General features: G+C 57.3%; 2 protein-coding genes across 3 annotated transcripts; both read left to right on the plus strand.

Annotated features, from left to right (window-relative positions):
* Positions 1-2,020: 2,020 nt before the first annotated feature.
* On the plus strand, positions 2,021-13,878 carry TCN2 (transcobalamin 2). Its single transcript, XM_059677016.1, has 9 exons — positions 2,021-2,258; positions 5,257-5,449; positions 6,651-6,820; positions 7,650-7,811; positions 8,014-8,186; positions 8,320-8,506; positions 9,640-9,811; positions 11,104-11,219; positions 13,303-13,878. The coding sequence occupies exons 1-9, from the start codon at positions 2,195-2,197 to the stop codon at positions 13,362-13,364; spliced, it is 1,299 nt and encodes a 432-aa protein (XP_059532999.1). The 5' UTR covers positions 2,021-2,194; the 3' UTR covers positions 13,365-13,878.
* A 2,551-nt stretch (positions 13,879-16,429) lies between these two features.
* SLC35E4 (solute carrier family 35 member E4) lies at positions 16,430-24,300 on the plus strand. 2 transcript variants are annotated; one of them, XM_059676034.1, is made up of 3 exons: positions 16,430-17,700; positions 17,801-17,871; positions 23,324-23,464. In XM_059676034.1, the coding sequence occupies exons 1-2, from the start codon at positions 17,082-17,084 to the stop codon at positions 17,842-17,844; spliced, it is 663 nt and encodes a 220-aa protein (XP_059532017.1). In that variant the 5' UTR covers positions 16,430-17,081; the 3' UTR covers positions 17,845-17,871; positions 23,324-23,464. The 2 variants fall into 2 exon arrangements, with proteins under 2 accessions (XP_059532017.1, XP_059532016.1); XM_059676033.1 differs by lacking the exon at positions 17,801-17,871 and having other exon boundaries at positions 16,435-17,700; positions 23,324-24,300.
* The last annotated feature ends 1,167 nt before the right edge of the window (positions 24,301-25,467 follow it).

Genomic DNA, 25,467 nt, shown 5'->3' on the forward strand with positions numbered 1-25,467 from the left:
ATCGAACCTGGGACCTTTCAGTCCGCAGGCCGACGCTCTATCCACTGAGCCAAACCAGCTTCGGCCATGTTCATAATCTTGACTGTGGCCATGGTTTCCCAGTTGTATACCCTTGTCAATATGCCGTTAACTGTATGTTAATTTTTGCGTCAGTGACACTGCAATAAAAAGTGTTCAGCTCACCCTAGCTGGTTTGGCTCAGTGGATAGAGCATAAGCCTGCAGACTGAAGGGTCCCAGGTTTGATTCCAGTCAAGGGCACATGCCCGGGTTGCAAGCTCAGTCCCCAATGTTGGGGGCAGGAGGCAGTCGATCAATCATTGATGTTTCTATCTCTCCCTTCCTCCCTGAAATCAATAAAAAAATATTTTTTTAAAAAAAGTGTTCAGCTCTGGCTGGGTAGCTCAGCTGGTTAGAGCATCAGCCCCATATGCTAAGGTTGTCTGGGCTGGCACCCTCTTTGCTTGTCAAGCAGTGAGCGAGCCAGTCCCAGATCCCCGTCTTACCACATGACTTTTTAAAAATATATTTTTAATTGATTTCAGACATAAAAGGAGAGGAAGAGAAAGATAGAAACATCAATGATGAGAATCATTGATTAGCTGCCTCCTACGTGCCCCCTAGTGGGGATCGAGCTCACAATCCGGGCATGTGCACTTGACCGGGATCGAACCTGGGACTCTTTAGTCCACAGGCTAATGCTCTATCCACTGAGCCACACCGGCTAGGGCTCTCTGCCTCTTCTTTAGCTATGCATTCCTGTTCCAGTTCCAACAACTCCTCACTAGGCAGTTCCTCAAGAATGACCTTTAGGAGCTCCTCCATGCCATCCACATCCACACCCAGGGTTAGCGTTGTTTGCCATCTCAACCACGGCCTTACTGATTTTTGTAGCATTTGCACTATGATGTTATGGTGGCTTCAACATCACTGGGCAATAGCATTTGTTCAGCTCCATTATAAGCTTAAGAGACTGCCATTGTCTATACAGGCCATCCTTGATTGAAATGAGGTATATGACTGTATATACAAGCCATCCTTGATTGAAATGAGGTATATGACTGTATATACAAGCCATCCTTGATTGAAATGAGGTATACGACAGTATTTATCTATATCAAGAGCTTGACTTGTGATAAGTCAGGCACAACAAACAAACACATACCACATTATCTTGGAAGAATGAACCTTGGCTATTTGCCATAAAATGATTGCAATAAAAAAAAGCGTATTTGGAAATGATTAGAGGTGTTTTAAGGGCGGAACATCTTCACAGGTTGAGCTGGAAGAGAGCTTCGTGAGAAGGATGTTGCCCAACGTTTCACCTCACACAGGAGAAAGTATTTCCAGCTCAGAGAGGTTAAGTGACCTGGCCGAGGTCACACAGCATGGCCAGAGTTAACTCTTGTACACTGATCTGCCTGTGGGGCCGGGCAGATGAGAAATCCTTCCTTTTCTCTCTTTGCAGAGATTTTTTTTTTTTAGACTACTTTTCTAGTCCTGATAAACAGCCCCGCTGCCCATGGCTTTGTGTCTCAAATGATTAAATCCTGTCCCTTAACTTGTTTTGTTTGGTCTCCAGGATGCTTCCAAGTTTTCCGTTCGGTTAAAAAATCTAGCCTGTCTGGTCCCGATTCAGCCAGCCCCACCCTTCTGGGCGGGCAGATAACAGCTGACTTCAGCAGTCTCGATCACGTGACCACCGCAGCTCCCCGTTCTGCTCCCTGTCCCAGGCCTGTGTAGGCACTTCCAGGGGCTCCTTCTGTGAGGGGCAGCAGGTAGGCACCCCCGCACTGCCCGTGCCCCGCTGGAACAGTTGGGGGGTACCCGACAGGTGCGGTCAGGTAGACTTGGGCAGGGCCGATGGCGGGCTCTTCGGACAGAAGGACACATGTGGCTGGCTTCAAAACGTCCCCACACCACCCCTACTGCCCCCCCCTCCCCTTGCCCCTACCTCCAGGAAGGTCACTGCGCCCTTCCTTCCTCTGATCTTTGGCCTTCCTTTCCCCTCAGCGACAGACCTTGCCCCCTTTTTGTCTCTGCTGACTTCGCAGCCAGACGAGGAGAGATTAATCAGTGACAGCACCCGCCTCTCTCGGAGCAGCGACCAGCCGTGGTCAGGACAGCCTCTGCCAGACCAGCCCAGGAGTTCCCTGTCCAGGTCCCCGTCTGCTGCTCACCCACCTGCTGCTGCCATGGGGCGCCTTGGGGCGCTCCTCCTCCTGCTGGGGGCCCTGGGGGCCCTGGCTGACATCTGCAGTGAGTAACAGACCTCCCTGCGCCTCTTTCCTCCTGGGTCCTTAGAGAAAGGACCGTCTTGTTCGAGCCCCTCCTTCTATCGCTGGGGAAACCGAGGTGCGATGCGGGACGGGGTCCGAGTACCCGCCTGCCTCTTTGGGCTCTCGCAGCAGCTTGGGCTTGGCAGGGGCTGAGCTGGACCTCAGCATTCCGCACATGTGCTGAGATGAATTACAGGCCTGACTCCCCACCGGGCACGATCACCTCCGGTCGTTCAGTCATCTGTGCGTTGATCCATTCAGCGCGCGTTGGTTGAGCCTTCCGGTGACAGGCATGGTGTTAGGGTTTGGGGGAAAGAACGAAGAGGGAGCCAGAGCCAGTCCCTGTCCTCCCACAGCGGACGGACGAAGGCAGTCGAGAGGCAAATTGGCTCTGTGTGTGGGGGCTGAGGTCATCGAAGGCCACCGATTCAGGGAGTGAGATTGGGGGCAGGATCTCCAAGGAGCTGTGGGCAACACGGGAACTGAGATCCAAAAAGAGGAAAAGAAACCGGCCGAGGGAAGTGAGGATGGAGACCCTGCTGGGGAGACGCGTCCCAGAGGGGCAGGGAGGGCCGCGGTCAGACACTGGCATGGTATTCCTCGGTGTGCCAGGGCCGGACCCCAGGGGCCTCTCGGGACCTGTCTGTGAGTCTGAGTGACAGGCTTGGGGCTGCCTGAGCCACCCACCTGTCTCTTCCCTCTGCACTCTGCCCGTAGCGTGATGCCTGCCGTACACTCTCACCAGCAGGCTCTCCTGTGATCTTTGGAGAAACCGAGAGGCAGGTCCGGTCATGGCCACGTGATGGGTGAAGCAGTCAGGGGTCAGAGGGGCGAGGTGACCTGCCCAGGGTGCCGCTTTCCAGGAATCTGGCTTTGCCAACTCGGTTCTCAGAACTCCACAGCCAGGTCAGGGGCACCAGCAGCCTCCAGCCGGGATTCCTCAAGCGCCACCAGACCCCGTAGCCCTTGGCTCTCGGCTCCTGTCTAGCCAGTTCCCAGGGGAGACCTAGAACCCGGTCCCCAACCTCACTGATTGTGAACATTTTATTTATTTTATTTTCAAACCCCACCTGATTTTTCCATTGATTTTTAGAGAGAGGGAAAGACAGAGAGAAACGTCGATGTGAGAGAAAAACATCAATTGGTTGCCTCCTGCAGGAGCCTCGACCAGGGCCTGGGTCGGGGAGGAGCCTACAACCGAAGTATGTGCCCTTGACCAGATATCAAACCTGAGACCTTTTGGTTCGCAGGCCGACGCTCTATCCACTAAACCACACCGGCCAGGGCCATTGTGAACATTTTAATTTTATTTTATTTTTAAAAATATATTTTATTGATTTTTTTACAGAGAGGAAGGGAGAGAGAGAGTTAGAAACATCGATGAGAGAGAAACATCGATCAGCTGCCTCCTGCACATCTCCTACTGGGGATGTGCCCGCAAGCCAGGTACATGCCCTTGACCAGAATCGAACCTGGGACCCTTCAGTCCGCAGGCCGACGCTCTGTCCACTGAGCCACACCGGCCAGGGCCATTGTGAACATTTTTAAAGTCCCCTTCCCAGGGAGCCTGGAGAGCCTGGGTCTGGGTGTGTGGGCTTGCTTGCTGTGGCTGAGTCACCCAGTCACTCTCAGCCTTATTCCCGTGCCTGCAAAATGGGCTAAGAGCGCTCCCAGCCTGCCTCTCTGCGTGTGCCGCACGCCTGCCTCACCGGCCTCGCGCTCCGGGTCACGTTCAGGGGTGCTGCACTCACACCTGTGCTCAGTGGGCTCCTGCGCCTCGGAGCGGCGATACCAGGCAGGCCTCAGCGGGCAGGCTGGGCCGGGCAGGGCTGGGCGCCCTGGGCGCGGAGGCTCCAGGGGGAAAGGGTGCTGGGCCAGGGCACTTTATGACCCTGAGTGCATCTGCCTGGCGCCTTCCTTTGAGGGAGGCTGTTTACTGCTCCAGCTTCTCTTCTTATCTCTTCTAACCCCCAGGCTGACTCACCTGCCCGAGGTCAGAGCTCCGGGTGGGGCAGGGATTCCTTTGCCATTTTGAAGAAAAGAGAGAAGGAAAGGAATGGGGGTGGTGGGGGATGGGGGGAAGGACAGATGACCAGAGAGAGAGACAGGCTGAGTAGAAACAGGTCTTCAGAGTGAGAGCGAGAGACAGAGACAGAGAGAGAGAGAGAAATGGAGACAGATACACAGACAGACAGACAGAGAGAAATGGAGACAGATACACAGAAAGACTCTAAGATAGAAAGGGCAAGGAGAGCGATTCCCACTTACCCCCCATCCCGCTCCCCCTGCCTTCCTGCTCTCATAGCAAAAAAGACCTATGATGTAAGACGGTAGGACCCAAACCGGAAGAGATGGGGCCATGGGAGCGAGAGGAGGCCCAGGAGGCACTCTGCCGGCAGTCCCTTTGGGAGGGGCCGCCTGCTCACATCCCGGGACAGGGCCCAGAGGACAGGGCCCAGAGGACAGAGCGCAGCCCTGCAGTGACCTGGAGGCCGGAGGTGGGGAGGGGTCCAAGGTGACTGCAAAGCCACCTGCTCAGCTCAGGTGCCTTCCCTGAGGGAAGAGGCTGGACAGAGGTGAGCGGGCAAAGCAATGCTGGCAATACCTTCATCAAGGGGCTGGTGTGAGGACCAGATGGGGTCAGGCATGGTGCCCGGGGGGCACACCACACGGCTTGGCCTCCAGTCTCTCTGTCACTCCTGATGGGCGGAGCAGTTGCCTGGCAACCAGCTTCCTCTGCCCTCGACCTACCACCACCCTTCCCTGGCCCACACCAGCCGCTGTTTGGGGGTGCCTGCTCTGCACCCTTCACCGCTCTGCCTTTCTTTATGGCCGGATTTCCCCAGACGAGCAGGGTGTGTTCTGGTGGAGGTGGAGTGGGGACATGTGTTCCCAGGAGAAGGCCCTGGTGAGGGAAAGGCAGCTGCTTGCTGGTGGCCTGCCCCTGCGACCTCACGTGGCCTGTTCTCTTTCGTCAGACATCCCCGAGGTGGACAGCAGCCTGGTGCAGAGTCTCGGCCAGCGCCTCTTGCCCTGGATGGACCAGCTCTCTCTGGAGCACCTGAACCCCAGTATCTATGTGGGCCTGCGCCTCTCCAGCGTGGAGGCCAGCACCAAGGAGGCCTTCTACCTACACAGCCTCAAGGTTGATTACCAGCAGAGCCTCCTGAGGTATCGCCTTGCTCCCTCTTCTCTTTCCCCCCTGTCTTGCTCGATATCCTAAGCGTCAAGAGACCTGCGTGCTGGTTTGGGCCTGTCACTGCTTGGGTGGGAGACCTTAGACACATTTCACCTCCCTTGCACCTTTTTCCGTCTGTTGAATGGAATTGGTTTGACTAGACTGGAGATGCCAATACAGGGTCCCTGTGCTGCTTCTGCACCCTCCTGTACCTGAGGCAGACATCACTAATCCATGACCACACTCTTCCTCCATACTGAGCTCAGAAGCAGCATCTGTGTCTGTGCTCCTATTCCATGCCTGGGGCAGACATCACTAATCCATGACCAAACTGAGCTCAGAAGCAGCATCTGTGTCTGTGCTCCTATTCCATGCCTGGGGCAGACATCACTAATCCATGACCAAACTGAGCTCAGAAGCAGCATCTGTGTCTGTGCTCCTATTCCATGCCTGGGGCAGACATCACTAATCCATGACCAAACTGAGCTCAGAAGCAGCATCTGTGTCTGTGCTCCTATTCCATGCCTGGGGCAGACATCACTAATCCATGACCAAACTGAGCTCAGAAGCATCATCTGTGTCTGTGCTCCTATTCCATGCCTGGGGCAGACATCACTAATCCATGACCAAACTGAGCTCAGAAGCAGCATCTGTGTCTGTGCTCCTATTCCATTGCCTGGGGCAGACATCACTAATCCATGACCACACTCTTCCAAACTGAGCTCAGAAGCAGCATCTGACTCTGTGCTCCCTTTCTGGGGGGATTAAGGGAGGCCTGTTCTGAGGTCCAGTGTGGGAATTTGGATGAGAGATGAAGGATCAGGAGTACCACGGAGCATCTCCTTCTTGGCCTCCGTCTTGAGAAGTAGATGCAGGGCAGGGAGACGAAAGGAAGGGAAGAGTACGTGGGCGAAGGGTGACCAACATGGCGGGGCAGGCACAGGCCATTTGGATGGGAGAACCCTCGGAGTGTGCCCTCGAGTTTAATTTTTCATCGTTATGAAATATGTGTGGCATCCACCTCACAGCTTACCTGACTGGCTATATCTGTGTTGGCGAAGGTTCTAGCAAATTTTCCAACTGCTGGTATTTTTTCCACTTAGTGATGTTGAGGGGGGAGGGGGCGGCACCCCGAGCCAGGCTTACCTGGGTGGCATTTTCTCCTGGAAGTGTTGCTAACTGACTTTGTCCTAGGCATGCCCCCAGCGACGACAACAGTGACCTCCAGGCCAAGCCATCCATGGGCCAGCTGGCTCTCTACATGCTTGCACTCAAGGCCAACTGCGAGTTTATCGGGGGCCACAAGGGGGACAGGCTGGTCTCACTGTTGAAGCGGTTCCTGGAGGATGAGAAGAGGGCCATTGGTGAGGGGACGCGGCCTGCCAGGGGTGGGCTCATCAGAGCTGTGGGCTTGCTCTCCAGGCCTCGCTCCTGCCCTCCATTCTCCTTACCTCACTGTCCACTTGGAGGCGTGGGCCCGCCCCGGTAGCCTTCCTTGATCAAGCCTTTCCTGCACTCCACACGCCACTGAGATTGACTGACTATCGGCCTCTGGGACAACAACACAGCCTCCTTCTTAGCTACTCCTCATCCTCTTTCTGCTAACTTTCCTCCTCCGGACTTGACCCAGCAAGCATTTTAAATATAAATCTGATCTTTTTCTGCCTGTCCACTCTCTGGCTCACCCATTCGCCTACTCCATGGGCTCCCGCCACACTGGCCTTCTCTTAGCTGCCAAAGCTGGGTCTCCATATATGTTCCTTGTATGTGGAAGGATTCCCTCCTTTCTAGCTCTCTCCCACCTCCCCTCCCAGCATCACCTCCTTGGAGACTCCTGCCCTGACTCCCCAGATACTCAAGGGCCTCTGTTACACCGCCCCTCGGACCTCGTCCACATCTCAGTTCTGGTCGTGCTCCCCCGAGTGTGGATTGTGTTATTGTCAGAGGCCCCAGCTGCATGGCGCCTGCCTGTGGTCACCGCGTTCATACCTCCAAGCACAGCGCCTGACGCTTACTGGGCCTCTGTGAGCCCGGGTCGAAGGGACAAAGGATCCCATGACCCAGAGGAGGGTGTTGGGAAGTATAGGCCAAGCGTCCTGTGTGCTGGTGGGGCTGGTTGCTGGGAAGGGATAGAGAGAGGCAACCCCTCAGGCCTGGGGTGCCACCCTCACCCCTTGGTTCTCCCCCTCTCAGGGCACGATCACAAGGGCCAGCCCCACACCAGCTACTACCAGTATGGCCTGAGCATCCTGGCCCTGTGTGTCCACCAGAAGCGGGTCCATGACAGCGTGGTCGGCAAGCTCCTCTATGCCGTGGAACACGACCACCATCTCCACCAGGGCCACCTCTCTGTGGGTGAGTGGGCCGGACCCCGCTAGGCCAGGCTGGCGCTCCTCCAGCCCCTTGGGCCCTGTGCTCACCTTTCCCTGGGACCCCTGCTTATCGAGTCCATCAAGAGCACAACAGCGAGGGCTTGTGTGTGGTGCAGCGGCTGTGACCAGCGCTGGAGTTGGCCTGGGATCCTGACCCCAGCTCCAATCGGCTCTGCCCCCTGCAGACACAGTGGCCGTAGCGGGCTTGGCCTTCACCTGCCTGGAGCGCTCCAACCTCAACTCGAATATGAGACACAGGATCACCCTGGCCATCAGGACAGCGCAGGAGAAGGTCCTGAAGGCCCAGACGCCAGAGGGCTACTTTGGGAACGTCTACAGCACCCCCCTGGCGCTGCAGGTGGGACAGAGGCTCTGGGACTGTGGTCCACCTGGTGGCTGGTGGGAGGCGGGCTCGTCAGGCGCCGGGAGACCTGGCTTCTCCCTGCTGGCTGACCCGCCTCCCCCTCCTCTCTCCCCGACTCTGTCACCAGCTGCTGATGACCTCCCCTATGCCCGGGGCGGAGTTGGGCACAGCATGCCTCAACGCGAGGGCCGCTCTGTTGTCCAGCCTGCAAGACGGGGCCTTCCAGAACGCTCTCATGATTTCCCAGCTCCTGCCTGTCCTGAACCACAAGAGCTATGTGGATCTCATCTCCCCAGACTGCCTGGCACCAAGAGGTAGCCACCCCTCTCAAGGGAGCTTGGCTGTTTTCAATCTGCAGGGCGCTCCTGGAAGTCTGCCTGGCCCAGCGAGGGGCGGTTGTTTGGTCCCGATTTGTCGGGTCAGCAGGGGTTTGTGAGTGTATGTGGGACACCCTGGCAGCTAAGATGTGGTCACAGCTTCCAGCAGCTCACAGTGTGGGGAGGGAGACACCAAATGGAGAGCTCTGGGCAGGCCAGGAATCGCCCGCCCTTCTGTGATAAATGTTTGAGTGATTGAGTGTGTGAGTGAATGGATGGATGGAGAGTGACACATTTTGGTTAGCTCTTATACATTACAAGAGGTCCAGTGCATGAATTCGTGCATGGGTGGGGTCCCTCGGCCTGGCCGGCGATTGGGGCTGGTCGGGGGCCGGATGGCTGGGAGGAGGGACTGCGGGAGGTTGGCCGGCCGCAGGAGGTTGGCTGTGGGAGCGCACTGACCACCAGGGGTAGCTCCTGCATTGAGCATCTGCCCCCTGGTGGTCAGTGTGCGTCATAGAGACCGGTTGGCTGGTCATTCGGTTGTTTCGTCGTCCGGTCACTTAGGCTTTTATATACCTACATAATGAGTCCCAGTGAGCAGCCCGAGTCAGGACTTCCTCTGGGAGAGGGACTTGAGTTGATGAGTGGGATTTGCAGGTGGCGAAGAGAAAAGGGAGGGCAGAGAAGAGAAGAGGCAACAGGAGCAAAGGCACAGAGGTGTAAAGACTGGAATTGGGGTGAAGAGTGGGGCCTGGGGGAATGGACTGGAGTGGCAGGCAGGGGAATGCAAAGGAGAGGAGACCCTCAGAGAGGACAGGGGAGCGATCTGAGCAAATGCAGATTCTAGAAAGAGCCCCCTGATTGGAGGGAGGGGGGATCCTGGAGGCAGAGACACCATGGAGGGGCCTGATCTTGGGGGGCTGGGGACATGGGGGCTAAGGTACAGGGGTGGCCTGGGCTGGCAGCCAGGTTTCAGCTGGGCAGGCGGTGGTGGTGTTGACGGAGATGGGACCAGAAGGAAGGAGGAGGTCCTGGTAGGTCCCAGTGTCTTCAAGGGAAGAAAGGAGAACTCACACCCAGGCCCCCCGCCCTCACACCAGCTGACACTTCCTCTCTCCCGGGGACAGTCACGTTGGAGCCCGCCACGGTGACCCCCTCACCGATGCAAGTCCCAGAGTTCATCCATGTGATGCTGAAGGTCCCCAGTGTCTGGCCGCCGTACAGACACTCCATCTCTGTGCCCGCTGGGTCCTCCTTGGAAGAGGTTCTGATGAAGGCCCAGGAGCTTGGAGGATTCATGTGAGACACCCCCCCAACCACCTCCCGGCCCTCACCCACCCAACCCCACATCCCTGAAACGGGGTCACGCTTCAATAAGATGGGGTGCTTCTCATGTTACCAGTGGGGAATCCGGCCCAGAGAAGTTGTGTGCCTTCCTTCAAGTCACCCAGGCCCTAGACTTCTCCTCTAGAAAGATGTGCCCCAGTGTGAGAGGCCCCAGTTGGATTTCCCGACGGACAGGGAGGGCCCACCGCTGGCACCTTGGGGTCATCCGGACCCAGGAAATTTCAGGCGAGAGAGACAGAGACAGAGAGAGAAGAGAGAAAGACAGAGACAGACAGTGTGCAGAGAGAAGTGCTCTGAGCAGCCATGTGACCCCCCACACAATGTTAGGGACCCTGTGGCCCCACAGAGTGAGGGGATGACTGGGAAAGGGGGCGGCTTCGTGACACCCCCTAAAACATTGCTTTCCCTTTGCTTAAGTCTCCCTGGATGGGTTGCTGTTTCTTAAAATTATAAAAACCCTCTCTCCCGAAGACCCAAAGCATCGATCAGCCTTTTGGAGAGAGGAGGGGCACGGCCCATGGAATTGTAAGTGTCAGCCTGTGGACTGAAGGGTCCCAGGCTCGATTCCGGTCAAGGGCACATGCCTGGGTTGTGGGCTGAATTCCTCAGTGAGGGGTGTGCAAGAGGCAGCTGAGTAATGATTCTCATCATTGATGTTTCTCTCTCTCCCTCTCCCTTTCTCTCTAAAATCAATAAAAATATGTTAAAAAGAGAAATCGAACTCCAGTGCTCTCTCTGATAACGAGGAGCATGGCGTATGCAGAGTCAGAGAGAAGACTGAGCAACCCAGCCACAGGAAGAGGGAGTGGCCCTGAGCCACAGAACCTTCTAGAACCAGGGACCCAGTGCTACCACCATGTGCCTCTATCCCCCATGTTCAGCTTCTCTCTGCACACTGGCTTCGCCCTCTCTCACTGGCATTTTATGTGATGCTGGCAGCTTCGGATTCTCACCCCTTCAGCATCAACCCTCAGAGGGGGCCCAGCTGTGGGGTTGATGATGTAATAGGTGTCCTTCCTGCAGGCCATGGCCATGGTCAGCACAGAGGGGATGAAGTCACCTGATGGGCAGTGACAGTGGGGCTGGAGAGGGGGGGTGGAGGTGAGACCCATGGCACGGTGGCCAGGAAGGGTTTGGCTAGCCCTGGCCCTGAGTTTCCTAGTGTGGGTTGAGCTCTACTTCTGTCCTTGGGTCGCTGGGAGCCACAGTCACCTTTTCTCCCTCCTTGCCTGTCCCTTTGGTAGGTACGGAACCCAGGCCTCCTTGTCAGGCCCCTACCTGACCTCTGTGATGGGGAAAGAAGTCGGAGAGCGTGAGTTCTGGCAGCTCGTCCGAGCCCCCGACACCCCGCTGCAGCAAGGTGAGTCTGGTGGCCGGCCACCTCTGGGTGTGCCCCCCACACCAGCCCTGCCCCCAAAGCGAGGCTTTGACAACTCACCCCAGCTTTCCCTTGAATCTTCCTGGGCCCCAGCCTCACATAGTCACTGATGCTCAAGTTTGCAGGCTCCTCCCCGGCCCGGGCCCTGGTTGGGGCTCGTGCAGGAGGCAACCGATCGATGTGTTTCTTTCACATCGATGTTTCTCTCTGTCTCTCCCTCTCTCTTCCACTCTCCCTAAAAATCAATGGAAAAAATATCCTCGAGTGAGAATTAACCAAAAAAAAGAAAGAAAGAAAGGGGGAGGGGGTATGGAGAGGGATGGGTGGACCACTAGGCTGTCTCCAATTTTACATCTTCTGCCCAAACTGTCATGAGCATCTTTGTGCCGCAGCCCAGTCACCAGATAGACTCTTTTCTTTTGAATTGTTTAAAGTATTACATGTCTCCGATTTGACCCCCACCCTGATTTGACCCCCGATTTGACCCCCACCCCATCACTCCCACCCCTGAGGACAAGCCCCCACCGCCCCAGTGTCCGTGTCCACTGTGTCCATTAGTTATGCTAATATGCATGCACACAAGTCCTTTGGTTGATCTCTAACCCCTCCTCCCCCACCTTCCTTCCGAGGCTGGACGGTCCGCTCAGTGCTACCCTGTCTCTGGATCCACTTTTGTTCACCAGTTTATGTGGATCATTATATCCCACACATGAGTGAGATCATGTGATGTTTATCTTTCTCCGACTGGCTCATTTCGCTTAGCATAATGCTCTCCAGTTCTATCTAGGCCAGTGAAGGCGAACCTGTGACACGTGTGTCAGAGGTGACACGCGAACTCATTTTTTTGGTTGATTTTTTCTTTGGTAAATGGCATTTAAATATATAAAATAAGACTTACAAAAATGTAAGTCTTTGTTTTACTATGGTTGCAAAGATCAAAAAATTTCTATATGTGACACGGCACCAGAGTTAAGTTAGGGTTTTTCAAAATGCTGACATGCCGAGCTCAAAAGGTTCGCCATCACTGATCTATGCTGTTGCAAATGGTAAGAGTTCCTTCTTTTTTACAGCAGTGTAATATTCCATTGTGTAGATGTACCACAGTTTTCTAATCCACTCACAATCCACTGCTGATGGGCATTTAGGCTGTCTCCAGATCTTAGCTGCAGTATTGTAAATTGTGCTGCTATGAACCTAGGGGTGCGGACAGGCTCTTCAAGGCCATCGGTCCCTGCTCCTGCTCCCTGGGACTTCTAGTCAGCACTTACCATGTCCCACCGCTGAGCCAAGGGCTTTGTGGAAGGTGGGAACTTTCTGGGGGAGCCCCAGGAGAAGCCTGGCTTCTGAACCGATTGATAAACGAAGGGGTCGCCGCAGACGACGCCTGCAGATCCGGCCTCTATCACTGATATGGACCATGTAGCCCGGGGGGCAGGGGGTGGGCAGTGGACTCAGCCATGAGGCAGGCGTGGGTGGTTGTGTCCTCCACCGCCCACCCCTTAGCCCTCTAATCCAGCAGGAAGCCCACCCCCATAGGAAGAGGGAGGCCCCATTAGCGATGTCTTTATTATCCCTCTGTCAGAAATGGGTCACCAGCACTCACGGAGGTGAAATAATCCGGCCAAAGTCGTGCCCATAGTGAGTGACAGAGCTGGGGCTTGGCCCCAGGCGTCACGCTGGAGCCTGGGTTGTCTCCAGTGAATGGAGGCTGGCTCCTGGAGTCTTCCTTCTGTGGCTCTCCCTCCAGTCCCTCTTCCTGGCTGCCCCTCGGGGACGATGGAGACCGTGCCCACCAGGTGTTGTCAGGGTCCCTGGTTCCTCTCACCTTGCGTCGGTTATCCAGTGTGCTTGCCCCTACCCCCACCCTCTGGGGGCTGCCCCACTGCAAAATGAGGCCGTGGGCCTCGGGGACCCCAGGTCACAGCTGAGTTCAGAGGGTCACCTGGCTCTGGACACCAAGCCCTGAGCAGATCTGATGGACCCTGACCTCAGGGGAGGTCCAGAAGATGAGATGGCGGGGGGGGGGCATGGCCTGTTAATACCCCTGCTCCACCTGTCTCTGCAGGTATCGCTGACTACAGACCCAAGGACGGAGAGACCATCGAGCTGAGGCTGGTTACCTGGTAGCCCCCAGCTCACCTCCCCGGGCCGCCTCGAACAATCTCTGCACCTCTACCCTCCTCCGTCCCGGCACGTGCCTGGCCCTGCCGCCTCCTCGTGTGCACTTGGAGCAATGTCCCCGGATCAGCCAGCCACCACCCCTGCAAGGCTCCCAAGCCACTGCCCACCTGGGAGTAGGGAGCCAGGCTCCCGCCCCGGGATGTCTGTCTGCTGGGTCTGGCCAGCCTGGCCCTGCGGGCGTCCCACGAAAGGCACTCGTAGTCTGAAGGGCATGAAGCACCTCAGACCCCTTAGCACAAGAAGTCCGCCGGCCTCTGGCAGTGTGAGTACCACCCACTGTGGCCGTGGGGTCCTACCAGGAGACCGGTGCAGCCCAGGGGCTGAGCCTTGAACCCAGCTCTCAGGTCCCCTGTCAGGGCGGCGGCCCCAGAGCCAGCTGTGGCATAGCAGCTGGCGAGGACCCTGCAGGGCTGCTCAAAGCCTACCTTTGAAATGATTAAAGTGTTGATTATGCATGTGCGTCAGCGTCCTGATGCCTCATGCTAGGGAGCACGTGCCGGTGCCGGGAGCAGAGAAAGGGGGGTACCCCTGAGTAGGGAAGAGGGTGGGTCAGTATGCTGGGTCCTGGGGGAAACGGTGCTGGAAGTGGCAACACTCACTGGACACTTCCTTGCATAACTCGGAGGGCGCTGATGTTTTTGTTGTCAGCTCTGCTTTACAGATAAAGAAACGGAGTCAAAGAGGGAAAGTGACTCGGCAGTGACAGGCCTGGCTGAGGAGCTAGACAGACCTGGGTGGGGGGTGCCCTCCTGGCTCCTTCACTCAATCACTGAAAACTGGGGGCTTCAATGAGTGTTATGATCACACGGCAGAGACAGGGCCCTGGAGCGTGGGCTCCCACTCCTGGCTTCTCCCCAGTGCAGTCAGGACAGCACCCCAGGCCTCGGCAGCCAGAGTGTGGGGACCCTGTCTCTCCGGGGAAAGGCCGTGGGCTTTGGGATACCCTCTGGGAAGTGGGGTTCAGGTCAGGGAGACACTCTGAACACCCCACTGAGGTTAGGAAGGGTCTTGCCCTCAGAGGGGCCCTCTGATCGGCAGCACGTCCGTTGCAGTTTACGGTGACACACACACAGTCCTCGAACCCATAGAGGAAACAGGTGCCTCTTCCTCGAACGCCAGTGTCAGATATGTAGGGTCCGGGCAGGTAGGGGAAGTAGGTGATTTAAAAATTCCTTTAAAAAATAAATATGTTTTTATTGATTTCAGAGAGGAAGGGAGAAGGAGACAGAGAGAAACATCAATGGTGAGAGAGAATCACGGATCGGCTGCCTCCTGCACGCCCCACACCAGGGATCAAACCTGCTACCCAGGCATGTGCCCTGACCGGGAATCAACCATGACCTCTTGGTTCATAAGTCGAGTTCAACCACTGAGCCACACTGTCCAGGCAAAACATTCTTTTGTATTGAACCAAACATCGAACTATGGGCAAGCCCAAATGGAAAAGTGGCCTCCGTTTTTAAGGTGAATCATCTGTGCCCAGAACCCAGAGTGCTTGTTCGCTCGTCCTCCCGTCATCGCAGCCTGGGGTACTTCCAGGAGGACTCAGGACCTGCCCTGTGACTCCCCGTGACAGCCCTGTTCCAGAAAGTGGGGACCCAGAGAGGTCTGCAGCTTGCACACAGCCTAGAAGTAGCAGAGCCCACGCCTCACCCACTGACCCCAGCCCTCAGTACTTGCCACTGCACCACCCTGCCACCTCTCTACCCCTTGAGACACCAACTGACCCCTCCCATGCAGGGGAGAACGGCCCCGGCTGCTCTTGGGCCAGGTTAGAGAGAGGGTAGGTGGCACAAATTGGGAAACCCCCCAAACTGGGCTTTCTTTAATAAAAAAAATATTTTTAATTGATTTTAGAGAGGGAGAGAGAGAGAGCGCAACTATAAGAGAATCATGGATGAGAATAATGGATGGGCTGTCTCCTGCGTGCCCCATTCTGCGATCTGGCCACCAGAGGGCGCCTGGGACCGGGCTAAGTGGTCCCCCTTTGAGGTCTTGTTCCTCCAGCCAGTGGTTCTCAACCTGTGGGTCGCGACCCCTTTGGCGTTGGAACGACCCTTTCACAGGGGTCACCTAAGACCATCCTGCATATCGGATATTGACATGACGATTCATAGCAGTAGCAACATGACAGTGATGAAGTAGCCATGAAAATGATTTTATGGTTGGGTCACCACATGAGGAACTGTATTTAAAGGGCCAGGAGGTTGAGAACCACTGCGAGTCCAGACAGATTACTGTCATCAAAGGCAGTCTGGGGGTGAGCCCGTCCAGTCAAGGGGGGCGGGCGGGGGCGGGCTGGGGGTGAGCCTGTCCAGTGTGGGTGGGGCTGAGCGCTGTCCGGCAGGGAAGGAAGCCGCGTGTCAGGAAAGACGCGGGCAGCCGGCGCTGGGCACCTGGCGAGTCCTGCCCAGCGTCTCCCAGGCAACCCAGGGCTCTCCGTTCCGCTGGACAGAGCTGGGGCCGAGGGTGGACCCCGGGAAGTCCAGTGATGAGTCAGCTCTGCGTGCCCAGGAGGTGGGACCGGGCGGCCCGGGGTGGGTGGCGGCCAGCGGTACCCGGTTGGTGATTCAGCTTCCTCCGCCCGGGCTGCTGGAGGGAGGAGGTGCTGGGACTAGGAGGGGCGATGGGGAGACCTTAGGGGACCCCGTGGTCCAACTCTCCTGGATGCTGAGGTCCCACGGATAACTGTGGCCAGAGATGGGAAGGTCCCTAGAGGGTCCTGGGATGGGGACCCCTGGGAGGGTCCTAGGAGATGGCGTCTCCTGTTATTTATCTCAGAAAGATACATCCGTGGCCCTCCCTGTGTTGGGGACTCGCCTCGGCTCTGAGTGCGGGGAGAGCGACAGACAGGCTGACCACTCAGCTGGGGGCGGTGGGGGGCGGTCAGCTGATGGAGGGAATGCCAGGCGGATCAAGGAGGGTGGCGAGGGGGCGGGGCGAGACCTCCCTCGCGGCTCCGGGGGCGCGGCCTGGCCAGGGGCGGGGCCCAGCTTTCCCGGTGGGGCGCGGGCGGGCGGGCGGGCGCGGAGGCGGGGCCAAGAGCACGGGGCCTGGCCCCGCGGGCTGGGCCCGGGCTGGAGCCGGCGGGCGGGAGCGGCTGCCGGATTCCCCGTCGCAGCTGCCGGAGCTGCCGGGAGCTGGAGGACAGTCCCCGCCGGAGTCGGAGTCGAGCCCAGCCGAGCTCACCGCCAGGCACCGGCCGGAGCGCGGGCCTGGGCACTGACGGAGGCAGGGAGCCGCGACGACTGGGCATCGCAGGACACCACGGGGTGCAGGAGCCTGGATTACCCCGGCCGGGCCTGGTCATGGCCTGAACGCGCAGGAGATGCGCGCAGGAGATCCCGGAATCTGCCCGGAAGAGGAAGAAGAACCGGGATTCTCTCAGCCTGGCGTGGGCACTAGGTGGGGAGAAGAGTAGAGACTTCACCTGGCACAGGGCAGAGGTGCCCGGAGCTTACTAGGCCAGAGAGCCTGGCATCCCAGCAGCCGCGACCTGGGCTCCGCACGGCTCCTGGACCTGGGCTGGCACGGGCCTGGCAGAACAGGCCCTTAGCTCACCTGTCTGAAAGGAAGGCCGGGATCTGAGAAGCCAGGACCAGGGGGCAGGGCTCTCTGGTGGCTCTGGGGAGCTGGCCTCCTGCCCCAGCCCCACGGGCACGGATGTGCCGCTGTCCTCGGGAGCACCATGACAGCAGGATGACCTCTGCGGACACAGTGGCAGTGGCCGGCAGTGCTCGGGGGGCTGGTTCCCCAGAGTGGCCCCCCGAAACCCCCCAGGCCCCTGGCCGGCCTGGCCGGGTCCGGGTGGCCATGGCAGCCCTGGTGTGGCTGCTGGCGGGAGCCAGCATGTCCAGTCTCAACAAGTGGATTTTCACGGTGCACGGCTTCGGGCGGCCGCTGCTGCTCTCGGCGCTGCACATGCTGGCCGCGGCGTTGGCGTGCCACAGGGGAGCCCGGCGCCCCTTGCCCGGCGGTACCCACTGCCAGGTGCTGCTGCTCAGCCTGACCTTCGGCACCTCGATGGCCTGCGGCAACGTGGGCCTGAGCACGGTGCCCCTGGACCTGGCACAGCTGGCCACCACGACCACACCGCTGATCACGCTGGCCCTGTCGGCGCTGCTGCTGGGCCGGCGTCACCACCCGCTGCAGTTCGCCGCCATGGGCCCGCTCTGCCTGGGGGCTGCCTGCAGCCTGGCGGGTGAGCTCCGGACACCGCCCGCTGGCTGTGGCTTCCTGCTGGCTGCCACCTGCCTCCGTGGCCTCAAGTCCATCCAGCAGAGTGAGTGCCCGGGTCACTGTCTGAGGAGGTGGGGGTCGTCGCGGTGGGTGTGTGGTCTGGGTGGCCCTGAGAGGGAGGTGGCCAACAGCCCATTTTACAGATGAAGCAACTGAGCCTCGCGGCTTTGGAAGAGGCAGAAACTGAAAAAACCCAGAAAGAGCCAACAACTCAGTGAGTTCCAGGCCCCAGACTTAGGCTAATATTTCATAATAGCTGCCCTTGATCTGTGTCCAGTGTTTCTTTATCTCACTGGATCTCCCCATACTGCCCTGATCAAGGAAATCACTATCTTGTCCCCATTTGACGGGGCGAGGGGTTGCCTTGGGTGGTGTGGCCAGTGAGCGGCGAAGGTGCGATCGGAACCTGGGCAGCCTATCTCCGTGCTGTCCTAGATGCAGTATAAGGCTGTGGCCCTAGGCGGAGACCCGACCAGGGGGACCAGGGCGAGAGAAAGCAGGCAAGGCCTTGAGCTGGGCTTTGGAGGGCCAGGGGGTTGGCTAAGTCGGGGAAGGGTTCCTGTTTGCTGGGAGCTGCCGTGTAACAGGCCCCGTGCTGGGTGTTGACCTTGAGTCGTCATGGCAACCACCACCTTCACTCCCATTTTATAGATGATGGAACTGAGGCCCAGGCAGGTTTGTGATTTGCTCAGGGTTACCTCCCCTCTGCTGAAAGGAGACAGGGAGGGTCTGAGCAGAGGGCGGTGGAGGCTCCAGGCGGAGACCCTGCTAACTCACCCTGTCTGAGGGCGGAGGCCACCTTCCTGCTTGTTCCTCTGAGGGGAGTCTGAATCACAACCCCACTCTCTCTGCCTAAACCCAAGGGAGGTTTGGGGAGGCCAGGGCACCCACTCAGGGCAGGGAGACCACCCCTCTGCTCATTCTGGGTGACCTTGGGCAGGTCTGGGGCTTGTCTGGGCCTCGGTCTCCCCATCTTTTCGGTGGAGAAGGGTTGGCGTGTCCCAGGGGCCTCTGGCTGTCCGTCCCTGCCCACTCTGAGATCCTGTGACCCAGTCCTGGGAGAAGGAAGGGGCACTGGGCTGGGGTTGGGGCGACCTGCCGCCAGGGGAAGTTGCAGCCGGGATCCGGCCCTGCCCTGGCATCTTCAGAGGCAGGCCCTGTCCCCATCCGCCCAGGCTCTGTGGCAGGGCGGGAGCCTCGTTCTATTTTTGCCCTCAGGTTATATGAGAGCGGGTGCCGGAGCTCAGGCCTGGGTTCTGGGCATGAGGAGACAGTGGGAAACCTGACCCCCTGGGCACACCCACCACCCCACCTCCCAGCCCACGCAGGGCCGCAGGCTGGGAAGGCTCCAGCCTCGAGGCTCCCCCAGGAGCCCCCGCCTGCAGAATGGGAATGGCCGGCGAGAACCTAGGCACCCAGGCACGGAGGGGTGGGTGCCTGGCTTTAGGCCCCTTCTTGGCCTCTGCCAGCTCCTTCCGTCTGTCCCGTGTCAACTGCCTGGCCCCGGAGGTGGGTTGGGTGCTTGCTCCAGGCTCCCACAGCACCCTCCGCGCCCCCCATCAAGCCTCTGAGCGCCCCCTGTTATAGCCGCTTGGTTACCTGTGTCCCCTCAGACAGGAGCTCTGAGAGGCATGGGCTGCCTTGGGGCGTCGCCATGTCCCCAGCGCCTGGCCTGGGGCCTTAAGTGGTAGATGTATTAATGGTCTGACCGCGATGAGGCTATGGTGAGCCTCTGTGCGTGGCTCAGGGTGCTCCTGAGGGCGCTGAGGAGGCTGGGCCCCCACCAAACAGAGAGGGAGGCCCCGCAGAGATGGGGAGGGACAGACTGGCGCCAGAGGGGTGGCATGGGTTTTGGGCAAGAGGAGGTTTCTACTTCCGGAAGTTCGGGGAAAGGCGCCAGGGCAAGCTTCCCCGACTGGAGTGTAAATGGCCGACACCAGCTCCCTTCGCGAGAGCAGACTCCGTGGGAGCAGAGGATGGTAGTCTGGGAAGCGGAGCACCCGGGGGTCCTGGGCACGGCCCGCAGCGTCCCTCCCACCTGGGCCGGTTGCAGGCCCGGGGGTGCGGGGGGGAGGGCTACGTGGGGAGAGGAGTGAGGCCAGCTCCCCACTCACAGGAAGGCTAGGAAGTGGGTGTGAGCTTGTCTCACCTGTGCATCCGGAGCAGCCTGGCCTGATCCCCGTCCTCGGAGCTCGCGGCTGGTGGGGAGACGCCCTCAGAAACACAGGCGTGGTCGGGGCAGTGGGCCTCTAGTAATATAATTAATAGGCTGCCCGAGGCAAGAGGCATGCAGCGATGACAGTAACAATCCTATATAATAAAAGGCCAGGGACCATAAGCATAGCGACCGGAATGACTGCTCGACCAGTTGCCATCGCCATGAGGTGCATTGACCACCTCTCATCCCACCCACCCCACCCCCACGCCGGGGCGGGCAGGGCGTCTTGGCCGGGGCACTGGGCCTCTAGTAAATATAATAATAGGCCTGGCTGGCGTGGCTCAGTGGTGGAGTATTGACCTGTGAACCAGGAGGTCACGGTTCAGTTCCTATGCAGGGCACATGCCCAGGTTGCAGGCTCGATCGCCAGTGTGGGGTGTGCAGGAGGCAGCCGATCAGGGATTCTCTCTCATCATTGGTGTTTTTATCTCTCCCTCTCTCTTCCTGTCAAGAAAAAAAAATAATAATGTTAGTAGCAAACACATGCTCTGCCCAGCTCTTCACATAGAAAAATGAGGCAAGGGCACTCTGGGAGCGGGAAACAGGCTGTGCCAGGGCACGGGTATCGGCCACAGGAGCAGAGTGTGGGGGATTGAGACAGCTGCCGTGGTAAGCAGTTACCACTGGGCACCAGGCCCTGTGCTCAGCACCTCACCTGGCCCTGTTACGCATGAGCAGACAAGGCTTGGAGAGAGGGTGGCTTGCCTGATAGCGCACAGCTAGCGACGGAGTAAGACCGGGATAAGCCAGGGCCCAGCAGAACAGGGTCAGATCACATGTTTGTCTACATGCGGCAGAGCCTGGTATGTTCAGAGGCTGAAACAAAAATGTCTTTGGAGAAGGAGAGGTTGAAATGGAAGGTTGTGGGGGGCAGGGAGAGGGCGGGCAGAGGAGGGGTCGCTGAGGAGGCAGGATGGCAAGCTGGCATTTTGGGGGCCTCAGGTGCAGTGAGCCGCCTCTGACAGAGGATCACCCCTCTTTCCCTGGGCTGCAGGGAGGCGAGGCAGAGGACTGGGGGGAAAGGGGGTGCAGAACAGGGGCAGAGGCTGGGTGAGGAGGCTAGGACCCTCCTGCCTGACTGTCTCGCACCTGAAATCCTAAACGCCTTCCAGTGATTGGACCTTGAACATGCAGGCCACAGGCAGCTCCTAAGGGTGCTATATTTGGAGCGAGCCAGCGAGCGAGGGAGCAGGAGGTATTCCAATTATCTGTTCATTTCTAGAAATGCTCTAGCCGGAGGGACTGTTGCCTAGAGAACAAAGCCAAAACATCAGAGTGAAATAGAGATTTCCTATTCCTAGCATAGCCCATGAGTAAGCCTTTCTGTGGCTCTTTGGAAAGTGTGTGTCAGAAGATGCAGAGAGGAGAACCCCTGAATCGGTTACTCATCTCTCGCCGCTAAAACTTGGACGAGCCCCCAAACCATTATTGCCTTCGTGCAAATACTCCCACTGCCCTGAGCGGTGTCTGACTTTGATGAGGGGCACCATTTCCTATGTGAACTGGCTGGGTGATAACATGTGTACGCATAGACACACACACCCACACGCATGTTCACACATATGCAAGGTGGTAGAATCCATTCTTTCTTTCTTTTTTAAAAAATATATTTTTATTGCCCTGACCGGTTTGGCTCAGTGGATAGAACGTCGGCCTGCGAACTGAAGGGTCCCAGGTTCGATTCCGGTCAAGGGCACATACCTTGGTTGCAGGCACATCCCCAGTAGGGGGTGTGTAGGAGGCAGCTGGTCGATGTTTCTCTCTCATTGATGTTTCAAACTCTCTATCCCTCTCCTTTCTCTCTTTAAAAAATCAATAAAATATATTTTAAAAAAATAAAAAATATATTTTTATTGATTTCAGACAGGAAGGGAGAGGGAGAGAGAGATAGAAGCATCAATGATGAGAGGGAATCATTGATTGGTTGCCTCCTGCACGCCCCACACAGGGGATCGAGCCCACAACCCGGGCATGTGCCCTGACTGGGAATTGAACCGTGGCCTCCTGGTTCATAGGTCGACACTCAACCACTGAGCCACGCCGGCCGGGCTCCCCTCTTTCTTTGCAAAGCTGAAAGCTTTCCCCTTACTCCTGGATCCATCTCGACACGCCCCAGTGTTGGTGGCAGAAGATGCTGATTAGCGGATGACAGCCACGCGCAAACAATGACTCTTTTGTTTGTTGTTCTCTTGTCATGCCCGTGGCCATAAGTGGATGGAGCAATGAGCGGACCCCACATTTGACTCAAACAATTTATTATTTTAAAATTCTTTTTTTCTTTTTAACTATAAAGGTCACGTGGCTATTAAGTGGCAGAGCTGGGGACTTCTGCTGGCCTGTCCCTGCTATGGTGGTGGGAGCTCCACTGTGGGGTAGTGGGTGTGATAAGGGCTGAGATCAAAAAAGGTGGGTCAGGACCACTTCGTGCAGGGCCTTCTACACTGGTTAAGAACCTAGGATAGCCCGGCCGGTGTTGCTCAGTGGTTGAGCATCGACCTACAAAGCAGGAGGCCAGGGTTCAATTCCAGGTCGGGCACAGGCCCAGGTTGTGGGCTCGATCCCCAGTGTGGGGCGTGCAGGAGACAGCTAATCAGTGATTCTCTCTCATCACTGATGTTTCTATTTCTCTCTCCCTCTTCCTTCCTCTCTGAAATCAAAAAGAATATATTTTTTTAAAAAAGAAAAAAGAACCTAGGATATTGTTCCCTGGGCCTGGGGAGCCCCTGAAGATTTTTGGGAGCCACATCTCATGTTTATTGGTCATTTGGAAGTCACTTGTAGGTTATCGTTTTAATCTATGGGAGCAGTTTGAAATGGGTAATAATAGGCCCATTTATTTTATTTTTTTTTACATTTACTGAGCACTTACCTTATAAAGGGCTTTATGTATGTTATCTATTATAATCTTTATAAAAACCCTTGCGTATTAGGTTTTATTTTTTATTATTATTTTTTAAATGTATTTTGATTGATTTCAGAGAGGAAGGGAGAGAGAGAGAGAGAGAGAGAGAGAGAGAGAGAGAGAGAGAGAGAGAGAAACATCAATGATGGGAATCATGGATCGGCTGCCTCCTGCACGCCCCACCCTGGGGATCGAGCCCACAACCCAGGCATGTGCCCTGACCGGGAATCGAACAGAGACCTCCTGGTTCCTAGGCCAACGCTCAACCATGCCAGCTGGGCCGTATTAGGTCTCATTGTCACCTAACTTTGCAGGGCGGAGACCTAGGCCTCTAGAGGTTCAGTGGCAGGTCACAGCCAGTGAGGGCACCACCCAGGCAGTGTGGTTCGGATTCTTGACTATCACGTTCCAGAGCAGGAGCCACTAGCTCTGCCCGAGAGGGTGGGCAGGCTTCCTGGAGGTGGGGCCGCGGGGGGCAGGCTGGGTTGGCGAGGTGGGGTTTCCTCCCCCCAGGTGCAGGTGCTGATGTGTGCTGTCCGCCTGCAGGCGCCCTGCTGCAGGAGGAGCGGCTGGACGCGGTGACCCTGCTGTACGCCACCTCGCTGCCCAGCTTCTGCCTGCTGGCCGGCGCGGCCCTGGTGCTGGAGGCCGGGGTGGCCCTGTCGCCGGCGCCCACCGACTGCCGCCTCTGGGCCTGCATCCTGCTCAGCTGCCTCCTGTCCGTGCTCTACAACCTGGCCAGCTTCTCCCTGCTGGCCCTCACCTCCGCCCTCACCGTCCACGTCCTGGGCAACCTCACTGTCGTGGGCAACCTCGTCCTGTCCCGGCTCCTGTTCGGCAGCCACCTCAGCACCCTCAGCTACGTGGGCATCGCACTCACCCTGGCGGGGATGTTCCTTTACCACAACTGCGAGGTCGTGGCCTCCTGGGCTGCCCGCTGGGGCTTCTGGCGGAGGAACCAGCCTGGCAAGGGTCTCTGAGGCCTGGGAGAGCGCCTGGGCCGTCGGGGACAGCCCCCCCCAGCCTGAACCCAACCTTGGCCAGTGGCCGTGGGACAAGCGGAGAGCAGGCAGCCACCCGGCCTTGGGAGGGCGAGGTGCCTTCGGGAAAGGCCACCTGGGGGGCTGCATGGGGCCTCCCAGCGAGACACCCCCCCCCCATCCCTGCCTCCCTCCCCTCACCCCAGGCCCCGCTCACCACTGGATGGTGGGTCCACGCCTGGCCATTCACTGTGCTTGTCAGAGTAACTATTATTAATCCCGACGACTACGCCGAAAACTGCTGGCCAAACTTCGAGGACCTCTCCGTGTTCTGATGACGATGATGACGATTCCTGGCGGTTGCACAATCCTCCCTCCAGGAAGTGGGGGAGGCAGCTGGGGGGCCTGGGGACGGGCTTGTTGCTGCTGGGCTCCCCTGGGGGGGGGTGTTATCTGTGCCAATTCCCGGCAGCTGCTGTAGCCTCATCCCTGGACCCTCCAGTTTTGGGTCTTCCGCCCTCAAATAAACTATTTTTGCTTGTATCCCCCGTGTCATTCCTCAGGGTGACAGCCAGGGAAATACAGCGGAACCTCGTTTCTTGAACTTAATTCGTTCCGGAAGGCTGTTCGAAAATCGAATCATTTTTGCCCCCCTAGAAATCATGTAAATTAATCTATTCCAGACCCCCCGATGATCCCGTTTTAACCTTTCTTATATATTGTACTGTTTAATCTATAAACAAACACCTTAAAAAAACAAAAGGACATGAAAATTTACTGAGAAAGGAAACGTACATAAAATAATGAAAAATGTTTTAAAAAACGAAAATTTAATAATAATTATAAGCAGCAACAAAAGCAAAAAAACCACGAAAATATTCAGAGCACCAGATGCTGAGATGTTAACGGTGGTAACCAGACTCATACTCGCGAGCTCTCCCTTGTCACCTGAGAGATGCTTGACTGTCATACAGGTATCGGCATGAAAGGGCTGTCAGGTTGAGAAGCGAACTGTTCGAGATGGGAGACGTTCGAGAAACGAGGTTCCACTGTCTGGGGGAGTGACGGGCTCACTGGCCCCCAGCCACCCACAGAAAGATGCGGACATCCTTCCTTACGCACTGCGACCTGTCCCCTTCTCCAAAGTCCCTCCCCTGGCCGGGCCACCCTGCCCATCAGGGAGGCAGTGGCTTCCTCCCCGCTCTGCTCTGGGCCCTCCACTCCCACTTCCACGCGGTCCCAGAAGGATCTTCCTAAAACACATGCCTTCTGCCCCACCCGGTTTGGCTCAGTAGCTAGAGCATCCGGCCTGTGGACTGAAGGGTCCCAGGTTTGATTCTGGTCAAGGGCAGGTACCTCAGTGGTAAGCTCCATCCCCGGCCCTGTTCGGGGCCCGTGCGGGAGGCAACCAATCGATGTGTCTCTCTCACATCGATGTTTCTCTCTCTATCTCTCCCCTCCTTCCGCTCTCTCTAAAAATCAATGGGAAAATATCCTCAGGTGAGGATCCAAAACAACAAAACAAAATAACCAAAACCGCAAGGACCCTGCCTGGATTAGGGGGAATCCTGCTCTGCCCGCCTCACTGTGTGTCTTAGGTGGGTAGCCGCCCTTCCCTGAGCCTCAGTTTCTGTATCTGCAAAATGGGTATGATGATCCCAAGGAGAGGGTTCCAGGGAGAAGCCCGATGGGCAGGGCCCGAGAAGAAGG

This window comes from Myotis daubentonii, chromosome 19, assembly GCF_963259705.1.
Source record: "Myotis daubentonii chromosome 19, mMyoDau2.1, whole genome shotgun sequence".
NCBI lineage: Eukaryota > Metazoa > Chordata > Mammalia > Chiroptera > Vespertilionidae > Myotis > Myotis daubentonii.

Coding starts and splice junctions, on each gene's coding strand:
- TCN2 (XM_059677016.1), top strand. CDS start 2,195: ATGGGGCGCCTTGGGGCGCTCCTCCTCCTGCTGGGGGCCCTGGGGGCC. Junction 8,187..8,319: donor GCACCCCCCTGGCGCTGCAG/GTGGGACAGAGG, acceptor CTCTGTCACCAG/CTGCTGATGACCTCCCCTAT. Junction 8,507..9,639: donor AGACTGCCTGGCACCAAGAG/GTAGCCACCCCT, acceptor TCCCGGGGACAG/TCACGTTGGAGCCCGCCACG.
- SLC35E4 (XM_059676033.1), top strand. CDS start 17,082: ATGTGCCGCTGTCCTCGGGAGCACCATGACAGCAGGATGACCTCTGCG. Junction 17,701..23,323: donor CCTCAAGTCCATCCAGCAGA/GTGAGTGCCCGG, acceptor GTCCGCCTGCAG/GCGCCCTGCTGCAGGAGGAG.